The sequence below is a fragment of the Ovis aries genome, chromosome 6 (assembly GCF_016772045.2).
Source record: "Ovis aries strain OAR_USU_Benz2616 breed Rambouillet chromosome 6, ARS-UI_Ramb_v3.0, whole genome shotgun sequence".
Lineage (NCBI taxonomy): Eukaryota > Metazoa > Chordata > Mammalia > Artiodactyla > Bovidae > Ovis > Ovis aries.
The window spans coordinates 116400266-116422199 of NC_056059.1; the positions used below are offsets into that span (position 1 = coordinate 116400266).

The 21934-nt window shown below is 53.9% G+C and overlaps 1 protein-coding gene across 16 annotated transcripts in view; it reads right to left on the reverse strand.

Moving 5' to 3' along the window:
• Positions 1-21934, reverse strand: part of HTT (huntingtin) — a 122087-nt gene that overhangs the window by 72887 nt on the left and 27266 nt on the right. For 15 of the 16 annotated variants that reach the window (XM_060416649.1, XM_060416656.1, XM_060416648.1 and 12 more), the window contains 10 exon segments: positions 21768-21847; positions 19852-19990; positions 15176-15317; positions 14331-14509; positions 10494-10698; positions 9299-9346; positions 6401-6481; positions 4329-4690; positions 1359-1479; positions 573-691 (listed from right to left, as the gene is read on the reverse strand). In XM_060416649.1, the coding sequence (XP_060272632.1) occupies positions 573-691; positions 1359-1479; positions 4329-4690; positions 6401-6481; positions 9299-9346; positions 10494-10698; positions 14331-14509; positions 15176-15317; positions 19852-19990; positions 21768-21847 (1476 nt within the window). 16 annotated transcript variants of the gene reach the window in all.

Genomic DNA, 21934 nt, shown 5'->3' on the forward strand with positions numbered 1-21934 from the left:
TTACGAGAGGCCCCCAGAGTAGTCAGATGCAAAGAGACAGAAAGCAGAATGATGGGTGAGAGGGGCCAGAAGGAGGGACGGATGGGAGTCAGTGTCGCGTGGAGACAGAGTTTCAGTCTGGGAAGACCAAACGGTCCTGTGAACGTATGGTCAGGATGGCTGCACAGCATGGGCACGAGATGCCACTCGACTGAGCCTTCAGAGGGGCTGCGATGGTGAGCTGCACGAGCACCCACCACGGTGAGTGAACAGATGATTCAGTGGAACGAGACCAAGAAATGTTGCCAGGCCACACACGACCATCAGATGGATGGTCCAAGAAGTCACGTGCAGTCCACTTGGTACCAACAGGTGTGTCCGGGAAGGACTCCCAAGAGGGCAGAACTTCGGGCAGTCCTCAAGGACGCGCCCACACCTCGAGAGGCAGACAGCAGAGCGGACTCGAGGTCGACATGCGAAGGGGAAAGAGCTGAGCAAAGGTGCAGCCACGAAAAGCCAGGAGCGCGCAGACACAGCACACTCAAACACTCAGCCCGCGGGGCGCGGCGCGGCCTCGGGCCCCAGTGTCTCACCTTGCTCTCTGGATCCCCTGGTTCGGCAGCTTCCTCTCTTGAGACAAATTTATCCACACTGCTGTCGGAGGCCTGCCTGCTGTGGCCCATGCTTTTCAACAAATGTGCTTGTTGAAGGGCTTCAAAATCAAAGAGAGAGACTAAGTCAATCGACAAGTTTCCAATTAAAACACAAATACACATATCGACACAAAGTCAATACGAAGTTCAGGACTCATCATCAAGAACGGATGATAATTTCTCAGCTGATTTTCCCATTTGCTATTTACAACTCAGGAAACAGACACCAGAAGACCTCTTGGAAGCTAAGACGTGAGAGGTCAGGGTTGAAAACAAGGCGGCTTGGTAGGACAGTAAGGCCCCTCCGTGCGAGCTTTCCAGCCACAAACTTCCCAAGGTGTGAACACGTGTTCACGTTTCAACCACGAAGGCCAGTCCACGTGTGCAGGGTGTGTCGCCACACGCGTGCACCCTCTACACAGCGGCTGCTGTTGTTCAGGCGCTCAGTCGTGTCTCATTCTCTGCAACCCCATGGACTGCAGCATGCCAGGCTTCCCTGTCCTTCACCATCTCCCAGAGTGGCTCAAACTCATGTCCATCGGGTCTTTATTTCAAGTCCAGGAAAAAGTATGAGAAGTATTATAAACCTATTACAGTACAGTCCTTACATGGCCGATCATGTTAGTTGGATACCTGGGCCCACTTTGCTGGACTTAGGAACAAAATCTCGGAATGGAGCTCAGTTGCGTGTCGGGGACTTACGTCCACCGCCTGAAGTCAACGTACCGATGGAAGAGTTTCTGAAAGCCTCTGCGTCGTCAGGAAGAACGGCGGTAGCGTCCTCGTCCTCGTCCTGCATCTGCCCCGCCGGCATCCCCGGATACTGGCTGTCAGCGCCATCTAACACCTGGACGCGCAAGAGGGGCTGTGAGGGTTCTGAAGCGCCACCTCCAAGGGGCACACCCTCCAAGGTGGAAAGGCAGAGGCAAAGCCCCGTAAGCACCGTGGACCATATTGTACACACCCACAGGAAGGTCATTTCCTCAAAGGCACACGGGTGCAGGCGTGAACAGTACCGAGAGCTTACTGACCGCACGTTACCACGTTATGGAAAGCTTTTGTGATTCCAAAAATGCCAAAGAAATCCCAATCTGGACATTTCTCTTTTTTGATTACAAAAAGACAAAAAGTCCAAGCAAAAACCTCTGTGTTCACAAGCAAGTGAAAAATGAGGAAAAGTCTTTTAAAAAAAAGTCTAACAATAGGTTACCCCCTGAACTGCTAGGACTGACCCAACTAAGTGTGGGGCACAGTATTTCATATATCTAGCCACACACACGGGTGGTGATTTCATACTGCCAAATTTCTCACATCCACTTGAAATCCCCTGTAATTTACCTGAAAAACTGTTAGCAGATTATTACTGAAATAAATTCTGCATCATTAAAAGTATTTTCCTTTCAATTAAAATTAAAAAAACAAAACTGAGCTATTAATACATGAGCAGAAACAATCAAGAAAGAAATAAATTTCCTCCACTCTCCAGATAACTTAAAAAAACAAACACCCCACACAGGCTAAAATGAGAAGTTCTATCGTAATAAAAGACAACATTTTCTGAAAATCCCAGTACAGCCCCGGCCGGCGTGAAAGCACCCCCACATATTACGTCCCTTATCCCACAAGTCTCACAGCGTTAAGCACCATCACCAGCTTCATTCTGTGGGTAAGGAGACGAGCAGCAAGGGCCGCAGCTGTGGAGGCTGCCCAGGTCCTGAGCAGCTGAGCCAGAGCTCTCACCAGGCTGGGCTCCCCGCAGGCCACGCCCTGAACCACCACGCTGGACAGTCTCGTGAGGAAATCCTGGCCCCTACAGCTGGCTCTTTTCTCACTGGCTCTTACTGCAACCTGACCGTGTGTTTATTAACCTGCCGATGACTGGCTTATGATCTGCCCCACCCAGACGTGCACACACTCTAGTACGGAGGAAGGGAAACTTGGCCCATCACCAGTTTTTGTGAGTAAAGTTTTATTGGAACACAGCCACGCTCACTCCCTCACACACTGTCTGTGGCTGCTCTGGCCCTTCAACAGCAGAGATGAGTGTGCAACACCAGCCCGACGGCTCACAGAGCCAAGGAGGTTTACTCTCCGGCCCTCAGTGTAGAGAGTCTGAGGGCTCGCACTCTCAAATGCCAGCTCCGTGACAACGGTTCTGTGCCTGTACCCTCTGCTTCATCCCCCGTGTGTAGAGCAATCCCTGGAGCGTAACAGGCGCTCAGCGCGTGTGTTCAGCAAACAACTCAGACTGAATAAAAACCGCCGGGAGCTTTATGGGAGCACCTCATAAAGCAGAGAGAACTCTGCAGGGGTGAGGAACGCCCAGGGGAGACGTTTAGCTCCCTGCAGGCCAGAGCCCGGCCCCACTGCACACGGCTGCGGCAGCAGCTCCAGACAGGATGGTCGCACAACTTCCCGTGGTCGTTCTGTCCAATGTCTAGAGAACCCGTCCAGAAAGCATCACCTACAAAAAGGCAAGACGGGCTTCCCTGGTAGCTCAGGGGTAAAGACTCCACCTGCCACTGCCAGAGTCATGGGTTCCATCCCTGATCGGGGAAGATCCCACGTGCTGAGGAAGGCGAATCCCGAAAGCCGCAGCTACCAAGCCTGTGCCCTGGAGCCCCCAGAGCCCGAGCTCCAAAGCGAGAGAGCAGTCCCTGCTCGCCACGGCGAGAGAAAAGCCTGCAGCAACAAAGGCCCGGCACGGCCAGTAGACAGATGAAGGTTAAAAGAAAAAAACAGGCAAGACGCAAGTTGGCGCAGTAAACCGACGACAGAAACCCCCTCCGCTCACTTAACGAGCTGCTGGGCGCAGCACTCCCCCAGCCTCCCCTTCTCCCTGCCTACTGGTCAGTACTCGTCACCCTTTCCTGACTTCAAATCATTTCCCACATCCCAGTTATCAGAGTCATTTCCCACAATCCAGTTACCCTATCTTCTGCTAAGTCTTCCGGGTCTTCTAGCTAAAAACCCCAGTGGTGAGCCCATTCCTCCACCCGAGCCAGTGGGAACCAACTGGGCCGTCAGAAACCACGTCCACATGGCAAGCGGACAGCTGCCAGTGCGTCGTGATGTGTCTCTCGAAGCTGCTGCATTCACTCCAGTTTAAGAAAAAAATCTCAATAAACAGAACACATTCAGCAGTACTGAAACAATTGCCAGTAGAAATTGTTTAAATAAAACTGGGCTGTAAAGCTCAGTTTATGCCTGTACCAAACTTCAGACCACTCGAGGGCTTCGTGTCCACTAACTCAGAGACGAGAGGTGCTTAGAGACACATTCTATAAGACGGCCTATGTAGTCAAGGTTCTTGAAAAGTCAGACAGTGCTAAAACAATGCACAGTGCTGTTATTAATCACACCGCATTAAGACTGCAGGTCTGTTACTAACAGGTTCACTAAGGATCTTCACAATAATGACTTACCCTGTGCCCCAAAAGGCACTAAACATCCAAATGCACTCCCTCGCACTCATCAGCTAGCCTAACTTTTGGCTCCACGTCCAGCACAAAGGACACCTGCCGCCTCCTCTGGGGAAGGTCTCCGATGGGGCTGAGCTGCGACAGGAGCTGAGCTGGAGCCCTCTACACGCTATTCACGGGCCAGATGGGTGGAACAAACAGGCAGGAGGATCCTGCTCTGGGGCCCAGGGAAGGCCCCTCTGCAGAAATCGGGTCGCCCCCTCTGACCACTTACAATTTCAGAACTGTCGGAAGGGGTCACGGCTGAATCGGGCCCCTCGGTGGTGGTCTGGGAGCTGTCGCTGATGGGCGAGGAGGCCTGGGTCCCGTCGTTCAGGTCCATGGCGGGGTCGGAAGGGACGGCGCTCATCTGGCTGGAGCTGCGGCTCAGGATGTCCTCCTCGTCCCCGTCGGTGGCGGCGCTTGTCAGGTCACAGGCGGCCAGATCCACCGAGTCCGTCTGACGCGTGTGCTGTGACCGGGGCTGCTCGGTGATGATGTCGTGACCCGCAGAGTCGGCCGCCGAGCTGGTGGAGCCAGGGGTGGAGACCCCGGAAGAGGCAGCCAGCTCACCTCCGGCCTCACCCTTGGCTGAGGCTGCAGACAGAGGAACATTCCCTCCTCAAAGGGTGAGCAAGAGCGGGCAACGGGGACCGAATATGTGCAGAATGCCCCAAACTCACTGTCAGCACCTGTTTTAACTGCAAAACTTCCTTAAATACAGTGAAAATATGAACTAGCCAATTTCAAAAGCAAGACAAACAGTGCGTCCTTCAAACATTTTGACTGGATTACTTATCTTTTCCTCTATCACTATGTTGATAAAATAAGGACCACAAGTAGATATTTTTAAATGCTATGAATATTCCCGAGCGGCATTTCAACGCCAGCTCTCAAGTCTGACAAGCGACATTTGTCAAACCACCTCCAGCTCTCAAGCTGCTGCTCCGTCCTGAGTACGGAGAGGCATGGAGACTCTGGTGACTCCCGGGCAGCCAGGCTGGAGTACAGGCGGGGCGCTCACAAGAGCCTGGAGCTCGGAGCAAGCGGCGCTCCGGAAGGCGGGCTTTCCATCTCCCCAGATCCCGCTCAAGACTCCTCAGCCAGGCCCACTCCCCCGCAGCGTCAAGTTTCACATCTCCCCAGTCAGAAACCCCACCCTACGTAAGCACCCACACCCAGCTGTGAGCTACGTCACTCCTGGAGGCCAGGGGTCAGTGAGCACTTGGGCACATGGATAACTGTAATTTTTTTTAATGTTTTAAGTTTATTTCTGTGATTTAAAAAATCTACCCACTCCAGTACTCTTGGGCTTCCCTGGTGGCTCAGCTGGTCAAGAATCCGCCTGCAATGTGGAAGACCTGGGTTTAATCTCTGGGTTGGGAAGATTTCCCTGGAGGAGGGCATGGCAACCCACTCCAGTATACTTGTCTAGAGAATCCCCATGGACAGGCTCCTCTGTCCATGGGGTTCTATCTCGTAGAATAAACCAGTAAATAAATAATCACCACTGAGAAGTATTCAGACTTTCTTTCCCTGTATTTCAGCCTTATTTTCAGTTATCTAAAAACACTCATTTGGCCAGGGTTATACAGACCCAGCCACTCTCGAATGCTCCTCACCTTCTCCGTCTGTCCCTGCGGTCTGTCACGCTGACCGCTTTGTGGACAGTGAAGCCCCTGCGCCCCCAGGAGAGCCCTGCTTGACTGCATCTGCGCTCATCTCGACACTGGCCAGGAATTTTGCTGTGACTGTAGCTTTGTCTGGTTTCAGTTTCAGGGGGATGGTGGCTTCACAGAATGAGTTTGGAAGTGTTCCTTCCTCTGCAATTTTTGGGACCACTTTCAGAAGGATGGGTATCAATACTTCTCTAAATGTTTGGGAGAATTCAGCTATGAAGCCATCTGATCATGGACTTTGCTGGTTGAAAGATATTATTGATTCAATGTCAATACTGATAACTGGTCTGTTATTTTCCATTTCTTCCTGGTTCAGATCCTCAGACAATTTTTAATCCCATTTTCCTCCTCACAACCCATGTAATTCATGAGATACTTTACCCACCATTCCCATCTTAAAAAGACTTACACCCAGGGAGTATGAACCTAATTTTAAAACAGCATGTATGTGATATAGGAAAATATCCTATATAGGAAAACAGCAAATACTTGATCCAAGAACACACACAGGTAGTGCTTCAAAGTGAACACTATGAAAGAAGACTCAAGCTGGCCTCACGGCTGCCTCCGAGGAGCACGACCCACTGAGGTGCAGGGGGTCAGCGGAGAGGAGCAAGGGGCTCACTACCTGAGAAGGCGGGGCTGCTGCCCTCCGACCTGGACTCCGAGTCATCTTCCAAGGGTGCCGCTTCTCCGAAGAGCACTTTCCCTAGGAAAGGACACAGCAGAGTCCAGAGCGTGCTGAAGGAAGAGCTTGGAAGAGCAGACAGACGTGCACGCCGAGAGGAAGCGCACAGCACACCCGACCCTGCTCTCAGCTGCCACCACGCCCGCGCGCCTCAGACCTCTAGAGCGGCAACACAGAACACAGGGCTGCCCTGCTCAGAGCGCCGTCACCGTCAGTGGACCTGCGTGAGAGACAGCTGAGAGCAACGATGCTCGACCTGCACCACAGACGTTTTAACAATTAATATTAGTTGGCTTAAGACTATTGTCAATATTAAATTATTTATTTACTATTTAATCTTAAAAATGTCAAGTTATAGCTAGAACCCATTCTATTAGCCGCCAGAATATTCACGTCATATCTCCAAGAAAAAGTCACTTTTATTATCTTTTAACCTGCTGGATTTCTACTGCTGATAACCAGTACTCAAGTACTGTATGATCTGGGAGGATGGACTAGTATTTCATCTTTAGCAAAATTCTAAAAATACATTTTACAGGTAACGGTTTCCAAATTATAATACGGAAAAAAGAAAACAACAGTCTTAACGTGATTTAAGTGGGATCATTAAATCCTTATGGTTATTTTACATATAAATGTCATCAAATGACACTATCAAAATAATTACTGGCAAGTTCCAATTTCTAACTTCACTCCTCTTCAAAGATTAAGTCACAGGTGTGATACTTCCATAAATCTACACTGATACGACTTTGAAGCCCTCCTCCCGTCCAGGAAACAGCAAAGGAAACTCAGGACCTAGAAGAAACTAACACAGCAACTTGGCTCATCTACTAAACAACACAGCCCTTCATCACAGAACAGTGACTTACCTTGAGAAAGCAAGTAGCACTCCAACCTGTGGGCTCAGAGTTAACGAAGCAGCCTCCGTCCTTGGAAACAGCAGTCTGCAAGTCTGTTCCAAGGAGCTCCCCCAACAAGGGGGCAAGGCCAGGCCAGGCCCCCCACCCTCACCCCGATCTGACACCCAACAGCTCTGTCTCTCTCTCTCATATACTGGCAGATTTCACCTGAAAAGAAGGATCTTGCAGCTACGGCAGAAAAGTATGCCACCTGCAGCTCTAAAGGACAACAGCAACACACTCAAAAATGACAAACAGCCTGAGCACAACTTCCACATTCCAGCCCTCAAAAGACATCTCAACCTCAACCTGCCATGGCCTCATCCTCAGAAAGAGACCAAGAGGCGAGACAAGGCAGTGCCAGGGAAATCCACACGCCTGAAGCCTCCTCCCAGGCCAAGGAGGGAAACATGCCTGAAGTCTCCTCCCAGGCCAAGGGGGGAAACACGCCTGAAGCCTCCTCCCAGGCCAAGGGGGGAAACACGCCTGAAGCCTCCTCCCAGGGCAAGGGAAGAAACACACCTGAAGCCTCCTCCCAGGCCAAGGGGGGAAACACGCCTGAAGCCTCCTCCCAGGCCAAAGGAAGAAACACGCCTGAAGCCTCCTCCCAGGCCAAGGGGGGAAACACGCCTGAAGCCTCCTCCCAGGCCAAGGGGGGAAACACGCCTGAAGCCTCCTCCCAGGCCAAGGGGGGAAACACGAGCTTTCGACAGAAGTCTTTCAGCTTTCAAGAAATCTCAGGGTTTTCCCCAAAATCTCAAACCTGAAAGGATCCCACACCATGATGATCTGTGCACGCATGCGTACAACGCTGCTTCAAACGTGTCTGACTCCATGCGACCCCATGGACTGCAGCCCACCAGGCTCCTCTGTCCACGGGGATTCTCCAGGCAAGAAGACTGGAGTGGAGTGCCATTTCCTTCTCCATATGATGACCCAAATATTGTTAACTGCAAGTATTCTAGGAAACGTTTACCTAATCCAGCCAGGACTAAAATATTATTCCTATTAAGATCCCATTCAACACTACAAATAATATTAGGCATTAGGCTGTCTCAATTAAACACTCAAGACACTAGCATGTTATGTTATATGTAAAAAATTAGCTTTTATATGTCAATTTAAAAAAAAGAAGTCTTTTAGAATTTCAAAATAGAAAACAGCAATAGTTTCCTATGGAAATCTAGAGCAGAGGAAGAAAATAATTAGTGCTGTAAGTCTGATGTGTACCAAAACTTCCAGACCGTATCAGAAGAACTTTGATTAAATAAAAATGATTATATCAGAAAACTTGGGTATGTACAAAGGTAAATATGGCTGAAAAATGACAACCGGGCCCAAATTAACCAAATAACTAACCAAACATTATCCCTGACTAATACCAAACAAGTTTCTTTGGGATGATGAACTGCCTTTACAAACAGAAAACCCACAGGAGCAGGAGTCGGCAACTAAATAAAGCTGTGCTGGAAGGCAGCTGCGCCTGTTAGCCTCGCATCATCCATGCCTACCTTCCTGCCACAGGACAGAGCTGAAGCCCTGCAAAAAAAGGGCTCTAAGGGCACCACCTGGCCCCTCACAGAAAACGTTTGCTGATCCCTCACCTAAAGCGTGAGAAATTTACGACAGGGACTTCCCTGGAGGTCCGGTGCTGAGCACTCAGCACTCTCACTGCCGGGCCTGGGATCAACCCCTGGTCCCAGAAGTCACATGGTGTGCACCCCACCCCCGAAAAAGAGAGAAATTTAAGATAAACCAATTCTGATCCACAAGTAACTTTCTGAAGCCACCCAACAGAACTATTCGGGCCTGGTTATCAGATTTCAGCTGCATTTATACACCTTGCTGAGAAGAGGCACAGGCACAGCCAACTGCATCAGAGAAATGCTGAAAAAGCAGCAAGATTCAAAACAACAATCATTTCTGAAATAATCACCTTTTTGTTTTCTTGAAAGGACAGGGCTGCATGAAGAACCCCCTCCAGCTGTAAGTCACAGAAAATGACAGGTTAGAGTGCAGTCCCAAGCGGCTGAAACCCAGAAAAAATTAGAAAATCTTCAAGCCTGATTCAACTTTAGAAAACACGTGAACGTTATTTCCACGTTATTTCCACAGGTGGTGCTTAACCACCACCCTGTAACATAAAACTGCATAACTTTAATGTCAATGACTTGAAAATTACATTAGCACTCAAAAATGCAGTTCTAAAGATGTGACCTAAAATGTCGAAAGAGCTCAAAGTGCATTTAAAAGCCAAACTAAAAACATTAGAAAACCCAGATGATTTGGTCAACCAACAATCAAATCAACATTTTCATTAGACAGAGTCATTAGAAATTAGATCACTGGACAGCAACCATTTGTCAGGCATGCACCCACAGAGGAAGGACAGCTCAGGACAAAGCCCACTGGACTGGCACAGCAAGAGATCCTCCACGGGGCTCAGGCAGACACTGTGCCCGCACGAGGCCCCAGGCAGGAGCTGCAGCCTCCCTGGTCAGTACCAACGGTGAAGGCCACCTTGCCCGCACTGCGCCAAGCAGACCCCACGCGCAGGGCCTGGTGCGGCCGGTCCACAGAGGCCCAGAAGCCTCCGCTGCGCCAGACCCGGTCCAGAGGCTGCCACTCAGGGACCAGTCAGGGACCAGTCAGGGACCCCTGACTTCCAGCTCAAGTCACGCAGGGGGGTCTGCAGCAGCAGCGTGTGGCGGGGTCAGGGCCGTGTAGTGCCCAACAGCACAGGGAAAAAGAGCAAAGCGGAGGAGGAGGGGCCGGGGGAGGAGGGACAGAGGGCTGCCTAGAACCAGGTGGGACTGCAGAGCAGGGCCCAGAGGGCAGCAAAGGCCTCGAGGGCCCCAGGAAGACCCCGGGATCCGTCGCGGGCAAACAGCGCCAGTGCTGTTGCTCTCTGACAGATGAACTGCCATGTGGAGGCGGCCGAGGCCGGGTCAGGAGGCCGGGCGTCCGTGCTAGCCTCACCTCACCCGCCCGCACCACCCCCGTTCCCAGGTGCAGGAGCACCTGTGTCACGAGCGACTGAGCCGCCCGTGGCTCACCAGCAACGCGCGAGTTTCAGGAGAGGGCCGAGTCACGGCAGAGTGGACTCCAGGGTGGCCGTCCGAACGCCCTACCTATCAGCTCGACGATGCTCCCGCTCCGACTGCGGCCCCCGGGCTCGTCCTTGGCGGCCGCGAGCTGCCGGACGCCGCCCGCCGTGGTCAGCGCGCGCAGGAGCTCGGGCGGCGGGGTTCGGAGGAGCTGCTGCAGCAGCTCCAGGGCCCCGGTCACGACGTTGTGGTCCTGGTGTTGGGTGTAGTGCAAGGTCAGCTCGTACACCTAGAAACAGGAGCACCGCGTCACCACCAGCCGAGGCCCTGACGGTGTGTGCCAGGCTCCAGGCTCTCGGCTTTTGCCTTCTGCTGTGAGAATGTGTGCCTTCTCCCCCCAAACACGTCTCTCTCTCTTCTACCAGTGTGATGATTCGCTTCCATGGTTTTCTAAAGTCCCGGGACTGTTTCACGGTTGTATTAGTTCCTTAAAAATAAGCAGAGCACTCCCACAAGAGGAGAAGCCTGGCAATGGAGAGCTCCCTCTCCCTACGCTGGGGACCAGGAAAGGAGAATCAAGCCTCACACACACCGCACGCACAGCTCCTCAGACACACAAGCCTAGCAAGCAGCACTGGCCACAGAAACCGAGACAGGGCTTCCAGAGCTTCTAGAGGCGCCGCACCACTCTCCACTGCGCCACAGTACGCGAGCAGAATGGACTTATCCCTTTCTTCTTCATTAGAGGCGCCAGATGATACACAGAGTGCCCAGTTAAATGCAAATTTCAGATAAATAATTCCGAAGTGTAACTGTGAGCCGTGCGACTTCCAGCCTACTCACACAACAAGGTTACTGGTGACTTACCTGAAACTCAAGTAGCCGGTGCTCTCTATTTTTATTTGCTAAGTTGGGCAGCCCAATCTGTGATATCACAGAAGTAATACATACATTTTATAACAACAGTATAGCAGTGTATAAGGTAAGTCTCAAAGGTGGCTCCTTTGAATCATGTGACGTCTCTGCTTCTTCTGATGGGCACCTCCCAAGTCGAGGTCACACGTCTGTGACCCACAGTCCAGGGCAAACCTGGCCCAGCAGCTGTTCTGCACACAGCTTTCCTGGAACACAGCTGTGCACATACTGTCTGTGGTTGCTCTCCTGCTACGAGCTGGGGAGTCGGCCCATGACCCTGTGCCCTGCGTAATCAGCTCACAAGCTTAAGCTGGGATTTCTGACCTGTCTGCTCTGAGCAAAGACTCTCCTGGCTTCTTAGTCCGTGGACAGAGGAAAGGCATACCCTGCGCTCCCTGACCTCATCTGCCTCCTCCCAAATTCTGAGGCATAGTCAGCGCTCTCGTGTTATTAAGGGCTGCATTACACACTAAGATATAACTTCTTAAATCACTTGTGCTTTGCCTAGATGTTGAGTCTAAATACTGAATTAAAAAACCAGTATGAACCTCAAAATGTGCACATTAACCTCATTCACGAAGAACTGATGCTTCTGAACTGTGGTGCTGGAGAACACTCGAGAGTCGCTTGGACACTGGAGAGATCAAACCAGTCCATCCTCAAGGAAATCAGTCCTGAATATTCATTGGTAGGACTGATGCTGAAGCTCCAATACTTTGCCCACCTGATGCAAAGAGCTGATTCATTGGAAAAGACCCTGATGCTGAGAAAGACTGAAGGCAGGAGGAGAAGGGGACGACAGAGGATGAGATGGTTGGACGGCATCACCGACTCGATGGACACGAGTGAGCAAACTCCAGGAGACAGTGAAGGACAGGGAAGCCTGGCGTGCTGCAGTCCATGGGGTCGAAGAGTCGGACACGACTGAGCAACTGAACATCGTTCACTGCAAAGCCTATTAATGTGACTGGACCCAAGAAGAAAGAACTGTTTCTCTATCACTAGTCCTGTGGGAGGCCTGGCATGCTGCAATTCATGGGGTTGCGAAGAGTCGGACACGACTGAGCAACTGAACTGAACTGAGTCCTGTATCACTCGAAAGAGAATGCCCCAAGGATAACAGTTCAGTGAGTTCTCTTTATAGTCTCACACTTGCTTAGAATCAGTCAACCATTTGCTCCAACACTGGGTAACAGTTTTCTCTGCTGTACCTTCCTGGTTTTCCCGCCACACACACACACACACACACAGACACACAGACACACACACACACACACACACAGACACACACCACACCACACCGCCCCCCTTGTTCCAGCTCTCAGTCATGACAATGGCCGCAGGGAGCTCCTTGGACCTCCTGTCTCTGTGAAGAATCTGAATGGCCCACTGCACACGGCCATCTCAGAACGGCTCCCACCACGTCCGTGGTTAGCTGTGTTTCCCAGGTCTCAGGGCTTCAGGGTTTTTGCATTTGTTTCTCATTTTGCTGGAATGCATATTCAAATAATTTTTTTTAAAGCATACACAAAAAGGAAAAAAGTGTACATTAAAAGCAAAATGAATTCTTGCATATCTAGAAATATCTGTGTTTTGCCCAGACTTGCTTAACAGTTTAGTCAGGCCCAGGATTACTTTAAATTCTATTTAAATATACCTAGCCAAACTACATTAGTTAAGTTGAAGTTCTTAACCAAAATAATTTAATTCAAAACGGCCATTAGTCAAAAGAATACAGATTAGGTATGTTTGAGAGAGAATCTCACCTAGCTTGCTAATGTGACAAGGCGCCATAGCGTTTAATCACCTTGAAGAAACGTAGCTATTAAGGAAGTCGGCAATTAATGAAGCACCACCTCCCACGGCGCTTCCCTCGGCCTCCCAGGACTGCTGTTCTAGTTCAGCAGTTTTCCGCACACCTCTCACCGCTCCTTCCCCCAGCATCCCAGCTGACCTATGAGAGAGCCTGGACGCCTTTGCTCACCCAGCTCACCCCTGCCCACACACTCTCAATCTCTCACTCCGTGGCCCGCGCGAAGGCTGCAGTCCGAAAAGCGCTCTTCTCCCAACTTTCTGTCCCTGGTCAAAGCCTACTCACCGCAGAGCACCAGCTATTAATGGCCTGTCCACACCCCCCGCACCATGCTCTCTACAGAACACCACACCTCCCACCGTGCTATTTAGTGAATGCCTGCTTGCTTCCCCCACGAGGCCGATGGTCTCCAAATGTTTGACTAAGAAGCCTCTTAAAAAAAAAAAAAAATCAGAAAAAATTCTGAGTACGCAGCCCCAATAATATTCATTCTAAAATCCTGTCTAGGTAGTACTGAACTGAGATACGCATGTTATAAATCGTGCACTGACTCTGATAAGCCTCTTACTCCAGTTACTGGTTTACAGGAAATACAGACAGCAAAGAGGACTGTTAATTTACACAGTGGAGAGTCAAGTAATAAAAATAAGATTGCCAGGAGTTCCACAGGACTGATGATCTGATTCTTCAAAAAATGAACTCTAATAGAAACGAGGCACGGAAGGGGACTGAGAAATCAAAGAGACGGACACCCTAACAGCCCGCCTCATTCGGATGCTGGTTCCAGAGAGCGGAAGAACACAGTGACAGGGAGGTGCGGGCATCTGATGCTAAGAAAACGCTCTTTCCTTCAGGTGTGACAATGGCATTGTCCTTAAAATTAGAAACAAAGAGTGCTCCTCTACAGGGGTCCACGTGGAACACCCGCAGATGAAATAACCCAAGGGCTGGGATTTGTTCCGAAGGGGCTTATGTAACCATCTTGAAAACCTCTTCATTTTACTCCACTGCCACGCCACACAACGGTCGAGGACCTGGAGCCATGACCTGGGGCCTGAGCCGGCAGGCCCAGCTCGAGCCCACACGCGTAGCCCTCCCCTCTCCATGCTGCCGCTTCTCTTCCAAAGGAGCCGAGTCTCTGAGCGCGGGTCCTGTCTGCACAGGCGCCGGAGTGGAGCTCGGGGGCTGCCTACCTGGACGAGCTGCTCCGTCGAGGGAGAGACCTCCGTCTCTTTCCGCGTCACCCCGAAGCTGCCTTTCAGGCTCGTGTCCTTGACCTGCTGCTGCAGCAGCGGCACCAAGGACCTCAGCGCGAGCAGGACGCCGAGGATCAGCAGGGTGGGGTGCTCCTCCTCCACGGGGACCAGCAAACCTACAAAGGCCGCAGCGAGACTGCGTCGCAGCGGGCCCGCTGCTGGGAGCCCGCAGCACCCTCTGCTAACAGGAAGAGACCCGAGCAGCACCCTGAGGCTGGGGGGACGCAGACGGCACAAGCATCACTACAGAAAAGCACGGGACCACGAGCAGAGACCCAGGGGCGCCGCTGGGGCACACTTGGCCCCCGGCTAAGCGGGGCCCTGCGCAGCGAGGGAAGCCAAGCAGCTCTCTTGCATCCGCTGCCCAGGTGCTGCCTGCGCCACCTGCCGGGACGGGTGCCTGCCGCCACCCCAGGGAGGGAGGCCCGGGCAGCAGGCCTACAGCCGTCCAGATGGCCCTGCGGCTCGGGCTCCCTGCACCCAGGGCCTGTACCGAGGCCGTGCGGTGTGCAGCCTGGAGGGCCAGTCCCAGGAAGGCTCCCGCCCCGCCCCGCCGGGCGCATCCTCACTGCTGCCCCGGGGAGGAGGGCAGGGAGAGGCTTCCCCAGGCCTCACGCCGCCCCGGCGGCGCGCCTGCACACTTCCCTGTTGGCCAGGCTGAAGGACCCCGTCAGGAAGCTGAAGAGGGGCTGCTTGACAGTAAAGAATTTCAAAGGCCTATCTCAGGAAGATGCCAGGGGCCCCCACACCCCGGGGCGAGGCGCTGGCCGGTTGGGCCTCACCTAGGAGCACGCTGAGCAGCCAGCTGTAAAAGTACTGCGTCCTCCTGGAGTGCTGGCAGATGCTGACCACTGAGCCCGCCGCGGTCCGCCGCACAGTCGGGGAACTGGACTTCAGGTTCGCGATGAAAGCCTTCAACAGAACCTGTGGAAGCCAAACCCAAGTGGGCGGAAGATAAGGCTCCTGGGAAACTCAGCACGTATTTCAGAGAAGCATGACCTGCTCCAAATTGTCGCAGAGTATAAAGCATTAGCCACTGGAGACTTTCCCAGAGCTGAGTGGAAGCCCCTCGAGTGTGGGATGCCTCAGAGCAGTCTGCTGTATGTGTATGCAGACTCTTCAGTTCTTTATGAACCGCAAGGAGGGCCCTGCTTAGCGTCTACGTCCCTACATGAGAGTGAGAGCCTTCAGTTCTGCAGAACACGTCCCCGCAAGGTCTGGAGCCAGGGCCAGGGAGATTCCACTGCTGTTCAGCTGCTCAGTCGTGTCCCACTCTCTGCAACCCCCTGGACTGCAGCCCACCAGGCTCCTCTGTCGGTGGGATTCTCCAGACAAGAACACTGGAGTGGGGTGCCACTGCCCTCTCCAGGGGATCTTCCCAACCCAGGGATCGAACGCACGTCTCCTGTGCTGCAGAGGCAGATTCTTTACCACTTAGCCGTGTGGGAAGCCCAGGGTGAGTGAGTAGTGGTGTGTAAAATAAACATAATTTTTTTAAAAATCAACAAATAATGAAGTCCAGGAGGAGAATGCCTAAATGACAGCTTGTCAACTTGCTGCGAAAGCCACCAAGAGACACTCTCAGGCCTGGAAACGTGCAACACGGCTGAACTGAGACCACACACTCACAGTTATCTTCCTAAGAAATCAGAGAAGACTTTGTTACTGTGCCTCCAAAGGACACAGGGCTATACTTCTAACGATGCCCATTTAGGTCTTCACAAAAATACCCACAGAATGAAGGGAGCGACTACGCAGCTGCATGAGCTTGGTGACTGTGCTGCTTAAGAAGGTCTATCCCCATCACTCTGGGCAGTGACCTGGCCCTGTTACTGCTGGGTGCGTGAGGAGCACAGCTGAGCAGTCAGAGACACGCAGACGCCACCGGGGCAGGTGTGCCTGTCGGCAAACGAGCACAAGTCAGCAGAGCGGCATCCGACTCATAAGCGAGCTTCTCCCTAACAAGGTGGCAGCACCAACTGGTTCTCAGGGCTCACTGACACTCTGTGAATTCCCAGATTAGAGCTCTGGCGCCAGAGAGGGGAGGACCAGACCCCCAGCCACACGACACCCCCAGGAGACCACGGCCAACAGTTTCTCCTCAGAGACAACACCTGGAGAGAAGCCGCTCAACCTATTTCTGACACACTCTGAGCTCCAAACAGAGAGCATCTTAAAGAACTCCTTTCAGTGAGATCACACACACACACATCATCATGGGAACAGTAAGCTGAGACTCATCCTGGCCAGCCCACACTTCTACGCAGAACGAAGACTAAACGCCACTAGGATGGGCCAGCCCACACTGAGCCTCAAGTCTGGAGCAAGAATAAAGCGGAATCTGCGAGCTCCAGGCAGCGTTCTTGGGCCCAAATCCCACAGTCCCGAGAAAGCCTTGTAAAGGCAGCTGGAGGGAGGTCCCCACACCATCCTTAAAGGCCTTCTCATGCGGAGGAGGAAGCGCACTAGACAGTAGGGTAAGACAGCTCCAGTCTTCCAGACACAGACAGGACGTGTAATTAAGAGCACTTCAAAAGGAAAGAGACACGAAAGCCATTCCACTTGGGAGCCAAGAGCACTTCAGGGAATGGAAACGGAAGTTCAACCAAACGCAGCAGCAGAGTGCACTCAGCAGATGACGTCACCGAAAAGCGCTGACGCTCCAGTCCGGCGGCACAGGGAGCTGCCGCGATCGCCCGCGCCACCGATGACGAGCTGTGAGCTGGCACAGCGCTTGGCACAGCTCTCTGCGGTGTCTGCCGAAGTGGAAGCATCCACACTCACACCCAACAGCTGCGGTTCCAGGTGTCACGACCCGTGCTCCAGGAGACCTGCGCAAGGACGGCGCGGCATCGTTCGGGACACCAGCACTCAGATGACCCCCGGTCCAGGGCCCGGATGCGGTAAAAGGGCCAGCTGCAGCACACTCACCCAAGGGAACGGCCGCAGCTCCAGAAACCACAAGATCCAGTGACACGCACGGCGACAGGGAGTTGAGTGCTGCGCAGAGGGGGCCGGACCCAGAGAGCACACGCCCCAGGCCCTCCACGGCCGCGGCTTACACGCTTACACACCGCAAGGCCCTCCACGGCCGCAGCTTACATGCTTACACACCGTAAGGCCCTCCACGGCCGCGGCTTACACGCTGTGACTTACACACCGCAAGGCCCTCCACGGCCGCAGCTTACATGCTTACACACCGTAAGGCCCTCCACGGCCGCGGCTTACACGCTGTGACTTACACACCGCAAGGCCCTCCATGGCTACGGCTTACACACTGTGACTTACACACTTACACACCGCAAGGCCCTCCACGGCTGCGGCTTACACGCTGTGACTTACATACTTACACACCGCAAGGCCCTCCACGGCTGCGGCTTACACGCTGTGACTTACACACTTACACACCACAAGGCCCTCCACAGCTGCGGCTTACACGCTGTTGACTTACACACTTACACACCACAAGGCCCTCCATGGCTGCGGCTTACACACTGCGGCTTACACACTATGACTTACACACCATAAGGCCCTCCACGGCCGCGGCTTACACGCTGTGACTTACACACTTACACACCGCAAGGCCCTCCATAGCTGTGACTTACACGCTGTGACTTACACACCGTAAGGTCCTCCACGGCTACAATTTAAAGACAGATCCTCTGGCATTAGACGCCAGGCCAGTGTGACCAGTCCTGGGGAGGAAGGAGGGAACGCAGACAGGGAGGGCTGGCAGAGGCCACCGGTGCCACTAACGTTGGGTGTGCAGACCCAGGCGGTGGCGCAAGCACGGGCTCGCTCTGTGGCCCCAGCTGAGGAGGCACGTGTCGCCCACGTGCTGTGTCTGCATTCCACGTCAGCCAAAAAAAGCCCGAGAGTCTCCACACCTAACACAGCAGGGCCCCGTCGGCAGCTTCTGATCAAACATGCTGGGTCAGACCCGTGGACCTCTACCGCGCAGACACCCCACAGGAACCTGGGCACAAGGTGTCACAGGCATGAACTCACAAGGGTGAAAAGAGCAGGACGGGGGCAATGGCAGACGAGAGGCATTCGCAAATGCGGAAGCTGGGCGGCAAACAAGAGGAAACTGAGTGAGCAGCGGCCCCCGGAAGGCGCTCCCGAACGAGCCTGTTTAGGCGCTGGGGAGAAGCCACCGCCCAAAGCAAGCCCAGCCACAGAGCTCTATGGAGAGCTCGGGTGCGGGGGCCCAGAGACCCGTGAGCATGGCCTGGGCCTGGGGACAGACAGCCGCGCACCGGCTGCTCCCAGGCGGACTGCCGTGGCCCCCTCCCGCCCAGACGGCTCAGGACGTGGGCGCCGCTCCCCATCTCCCGCAGGGGCAGGGTCCCAGAGAGGCCGCCAGAGCAGAGGACAGACGCCAGCACAGAGACAAGAGAGAAGCTGAGGGAAAGTCTGCCTTCTGACCAGTGAGACTGCCCGCACAGCCCCTCTCTAGCAGTAAGCCTAGAGAGATGGGGACCCGGCGGGGCAAGCAGGCCTCTGGCGGAGGCCAAGACATTGTAGGACAGACCCAAGGAGCCCGCCAGGCTGCAGCGGCGGCCGGAGGACCCACACCGGCCAGGGGAGGAGCCAGGGCTGGTTAATCAGCCATCGCGCGCGCAAGCGCAGAGACACACTTGCAAGCTTCTGCTGAGCGCCAGCAGAAGGCATGACAAGGCGGAGCGCGCCAGAGAGCAATAAGCACACGAGAAAGAGGCAACTGCTGACCCCAGAAACACCGCAACGCTATACAAAGAAACAAGCACAGCCCAGAGCAGGACTAGCTGTGACCACAGCTCAGGACAGCAACGTGCACACCCAACATGTGCTTCACTGTGGTGAGAAGACGGAAGAAGGGTTAGAGCCAAAAGCATCTTCTCCACTGAAAAATACATACACAGAAACCCAAAACCTGCAATGTAAGCATGTCCGTTAGAAACGTAGAGGGAAGTACCGAGAGAACTCTGGCACAGGACTGACCCACTAAGAGGAGAAGGTCAGGACTCTTGGCAACCCTCAGAGCGTGTGCCAGGACACAATGCACAGGACGCGAGAGAGGGGCTGAAGACTGCCGCTGCAGCGCAAACAAAACAGGAGGCTGAGTGGCGCCCCGGCTCGGGCACGCACACCCAGAGGACGCCGTTGGGGTGCCGGCTCTGCCTGCAGTTCAGGGGCCGCCGCTTGGCCTCAGTCAGGCTAGGCAATCAAGCCTGGACACCAAAACCAGTCCGCTCTGGCAAAATGCCTTTTGAACTTGCTTCTATAAACTGTCTCCCTGCTCAACTTTTCACCCCACAGTAAGAAGGCAGAAGGGGAAAGAGGCCCTTTGTATGCCTTTAAGAATTCAAAGAATTATAATCCAAATTATGACGCACTCTCAAATGCCTATCTGTGCAAAAGCGCGACTCCCACTAAGACTCATTCACACGCCTGTGACTTGAGGCAACACTCATACCTTAATCTCATTGTCGTTCGCAAAGTTGCCAAAAGAAGCCATAATTTTAGGGATCGCTGCAGCCAGCGTCTCCTGGACGGACTCCTCGGGTCTCTTGCTTGTGCGCGTCAGGCAGGGCAACAGGTTCACCAGGTACGGCCTGCGGCAGGAGAGGAGCACCTGTTACTCTCCCAGGTCCACCTCAATGAGGAACACGAGCGACCAGCTCAGGGCCTGTTAGGCAAAAGCCGGTGTCCTTCCTGGAGAATATACAAACCTTAGCGGGAAGACTCAGTGCAGACGAATCAATAGCTTGTTTTAAAAATTCTCTGCAGTAAATTATTATAGCTATTAAAACAGTCAGATTTTAGATTAGAAAGTAACAGAAAGAAAGCACTAAGAAATGAGAATGGAGCTTTCTTGAACAGGGAGGACCACACAGTGTTTCTCTGAGCATCCACACTGAGTAAGGCCTTGGTGAGAAGCCCCGCCCCTGAGAGAGCAGCCAGGGCTGGAGGGCAGCAGTCTCAGGATCGGCGCGCTGAAGCCGCGGGCACGCTGGGCGCCCTCTAAAGGCAGAGACAGGCAGCAAGCAGGCGCACCCCTGGGAGGGGGCACCGCTGGGACTGCACAGGGAGGGAGCCGCCCTCTGAGAAACGGATGACCCACGGGGAGAGCATGCCAGACATCAGAAGGACACACGCTCGACTCTGCAGAGAAGCCACGGGGGCCAGTGAGGCAACAGTGGACGGGGCTCCAGGGCCAGGTCTCCCTGGGCCTCGTACGGAGCCTGGACTTCTCTGAACAGCCGTGGGAAATGAGTGGCAAGTTCAAGTAAGGGAATGGCATGACCCAATCACAGTTTTAAGGTCACTTTGGCTTCTATGTGGAAAACCTGGGATGTATTGCTTCAGACATGTATTAATAAGAAGTTTTCAAACTACGGACAGTGAAGGAGCAAGGTGATACAGAGAGATTCCTCAGTGACTGTGCGTCCACAGTCGTGTAAGACTCGCATCACACTCTGACCCCGTGGAACAGGTCACTGTTTGGTGTCAAAGGAGAGGGTTTCTGCCACTCCACCAGTTCCGCAGGGAACCAAGGCATCCACGGACCTCAGCACGTCTTGCGGTCACAGAGACGAGAAAGGAGTTAAACCTATGGTCCTTCCTTTGGCTTTCAGTCCATTAAGAAAGAGAGACACAGATGTAGAGAGCAGACTTTTGGACCTTATGGGAGAAGGCGAGGGTGGGATGGTTTGAGAGAATCATGTATAGCTGAAACACGTACGTTACCACATGTGGAAACAGGTGACGGGGGCAAGTCCGATGCGTGAAGCAGGGCACTCAAAGCCGGTGCTCTGGGACGCCCACGGGACGGGCGGGGAGGGAGGGGGGGGGGGGGTCAGGATGGGGGACACCCGTGGGTGATTCATGTCGGCATATGGCAAAAACCACCGCAACGTTGTAAGGGAATCGTCCTCCAATTAAAGTCAACTAATGAATTAAAGAAAAAGATACAGTTGTATCACTCAGTCAAAACTTTCTTCACACTGCGCGTTTCTAACCCATGTGATAGACAAAGACACGGCTTTCTGTCATCGCCACGCTGGGCAGCAGGGAGGCGGCGCGCAGTCTGCGCCCGCCGCCCAGCGTGTCCTGCCCCGGCAGACCCGGCAGCGGGCTGGGCCCCGGCAGGGCGACAGGGACGCCCGCTGCGCCGCGACGCGGGCTCCTGCGTCCCTCGGGGAGGGAGGGGCAGAAGACGAGCGCGTGCGCGGGCGCCCCTGAGCCCCGGCGGCCGTGAGGACAGCAGCGGGCCGGGGCTGCCGCGGGAGGCGGCGGGCGGCTTCAGGCAGCGGGGCGGGGACGGCCTCCAGGGGAGCGGCTTCGGAGCCGAGCCGCCGGCACGGCGAGGGCCCGGGGCGCCCACCTCACCTGCACTTCTGAGGCCGGACCAGGTGAGCCAGCTCGGCGAACCTCCAGAGGGCCGCGCGCAGGCTCCGCGGGGCGCCGTTCTGAGGAGGAGAGGAGAGTCACGCGGCGGGGCCGGGCGGGGGCCCCCACCCGGGGCGCCCCTCGCTGCTCGCGCCCGTCTCCACAGG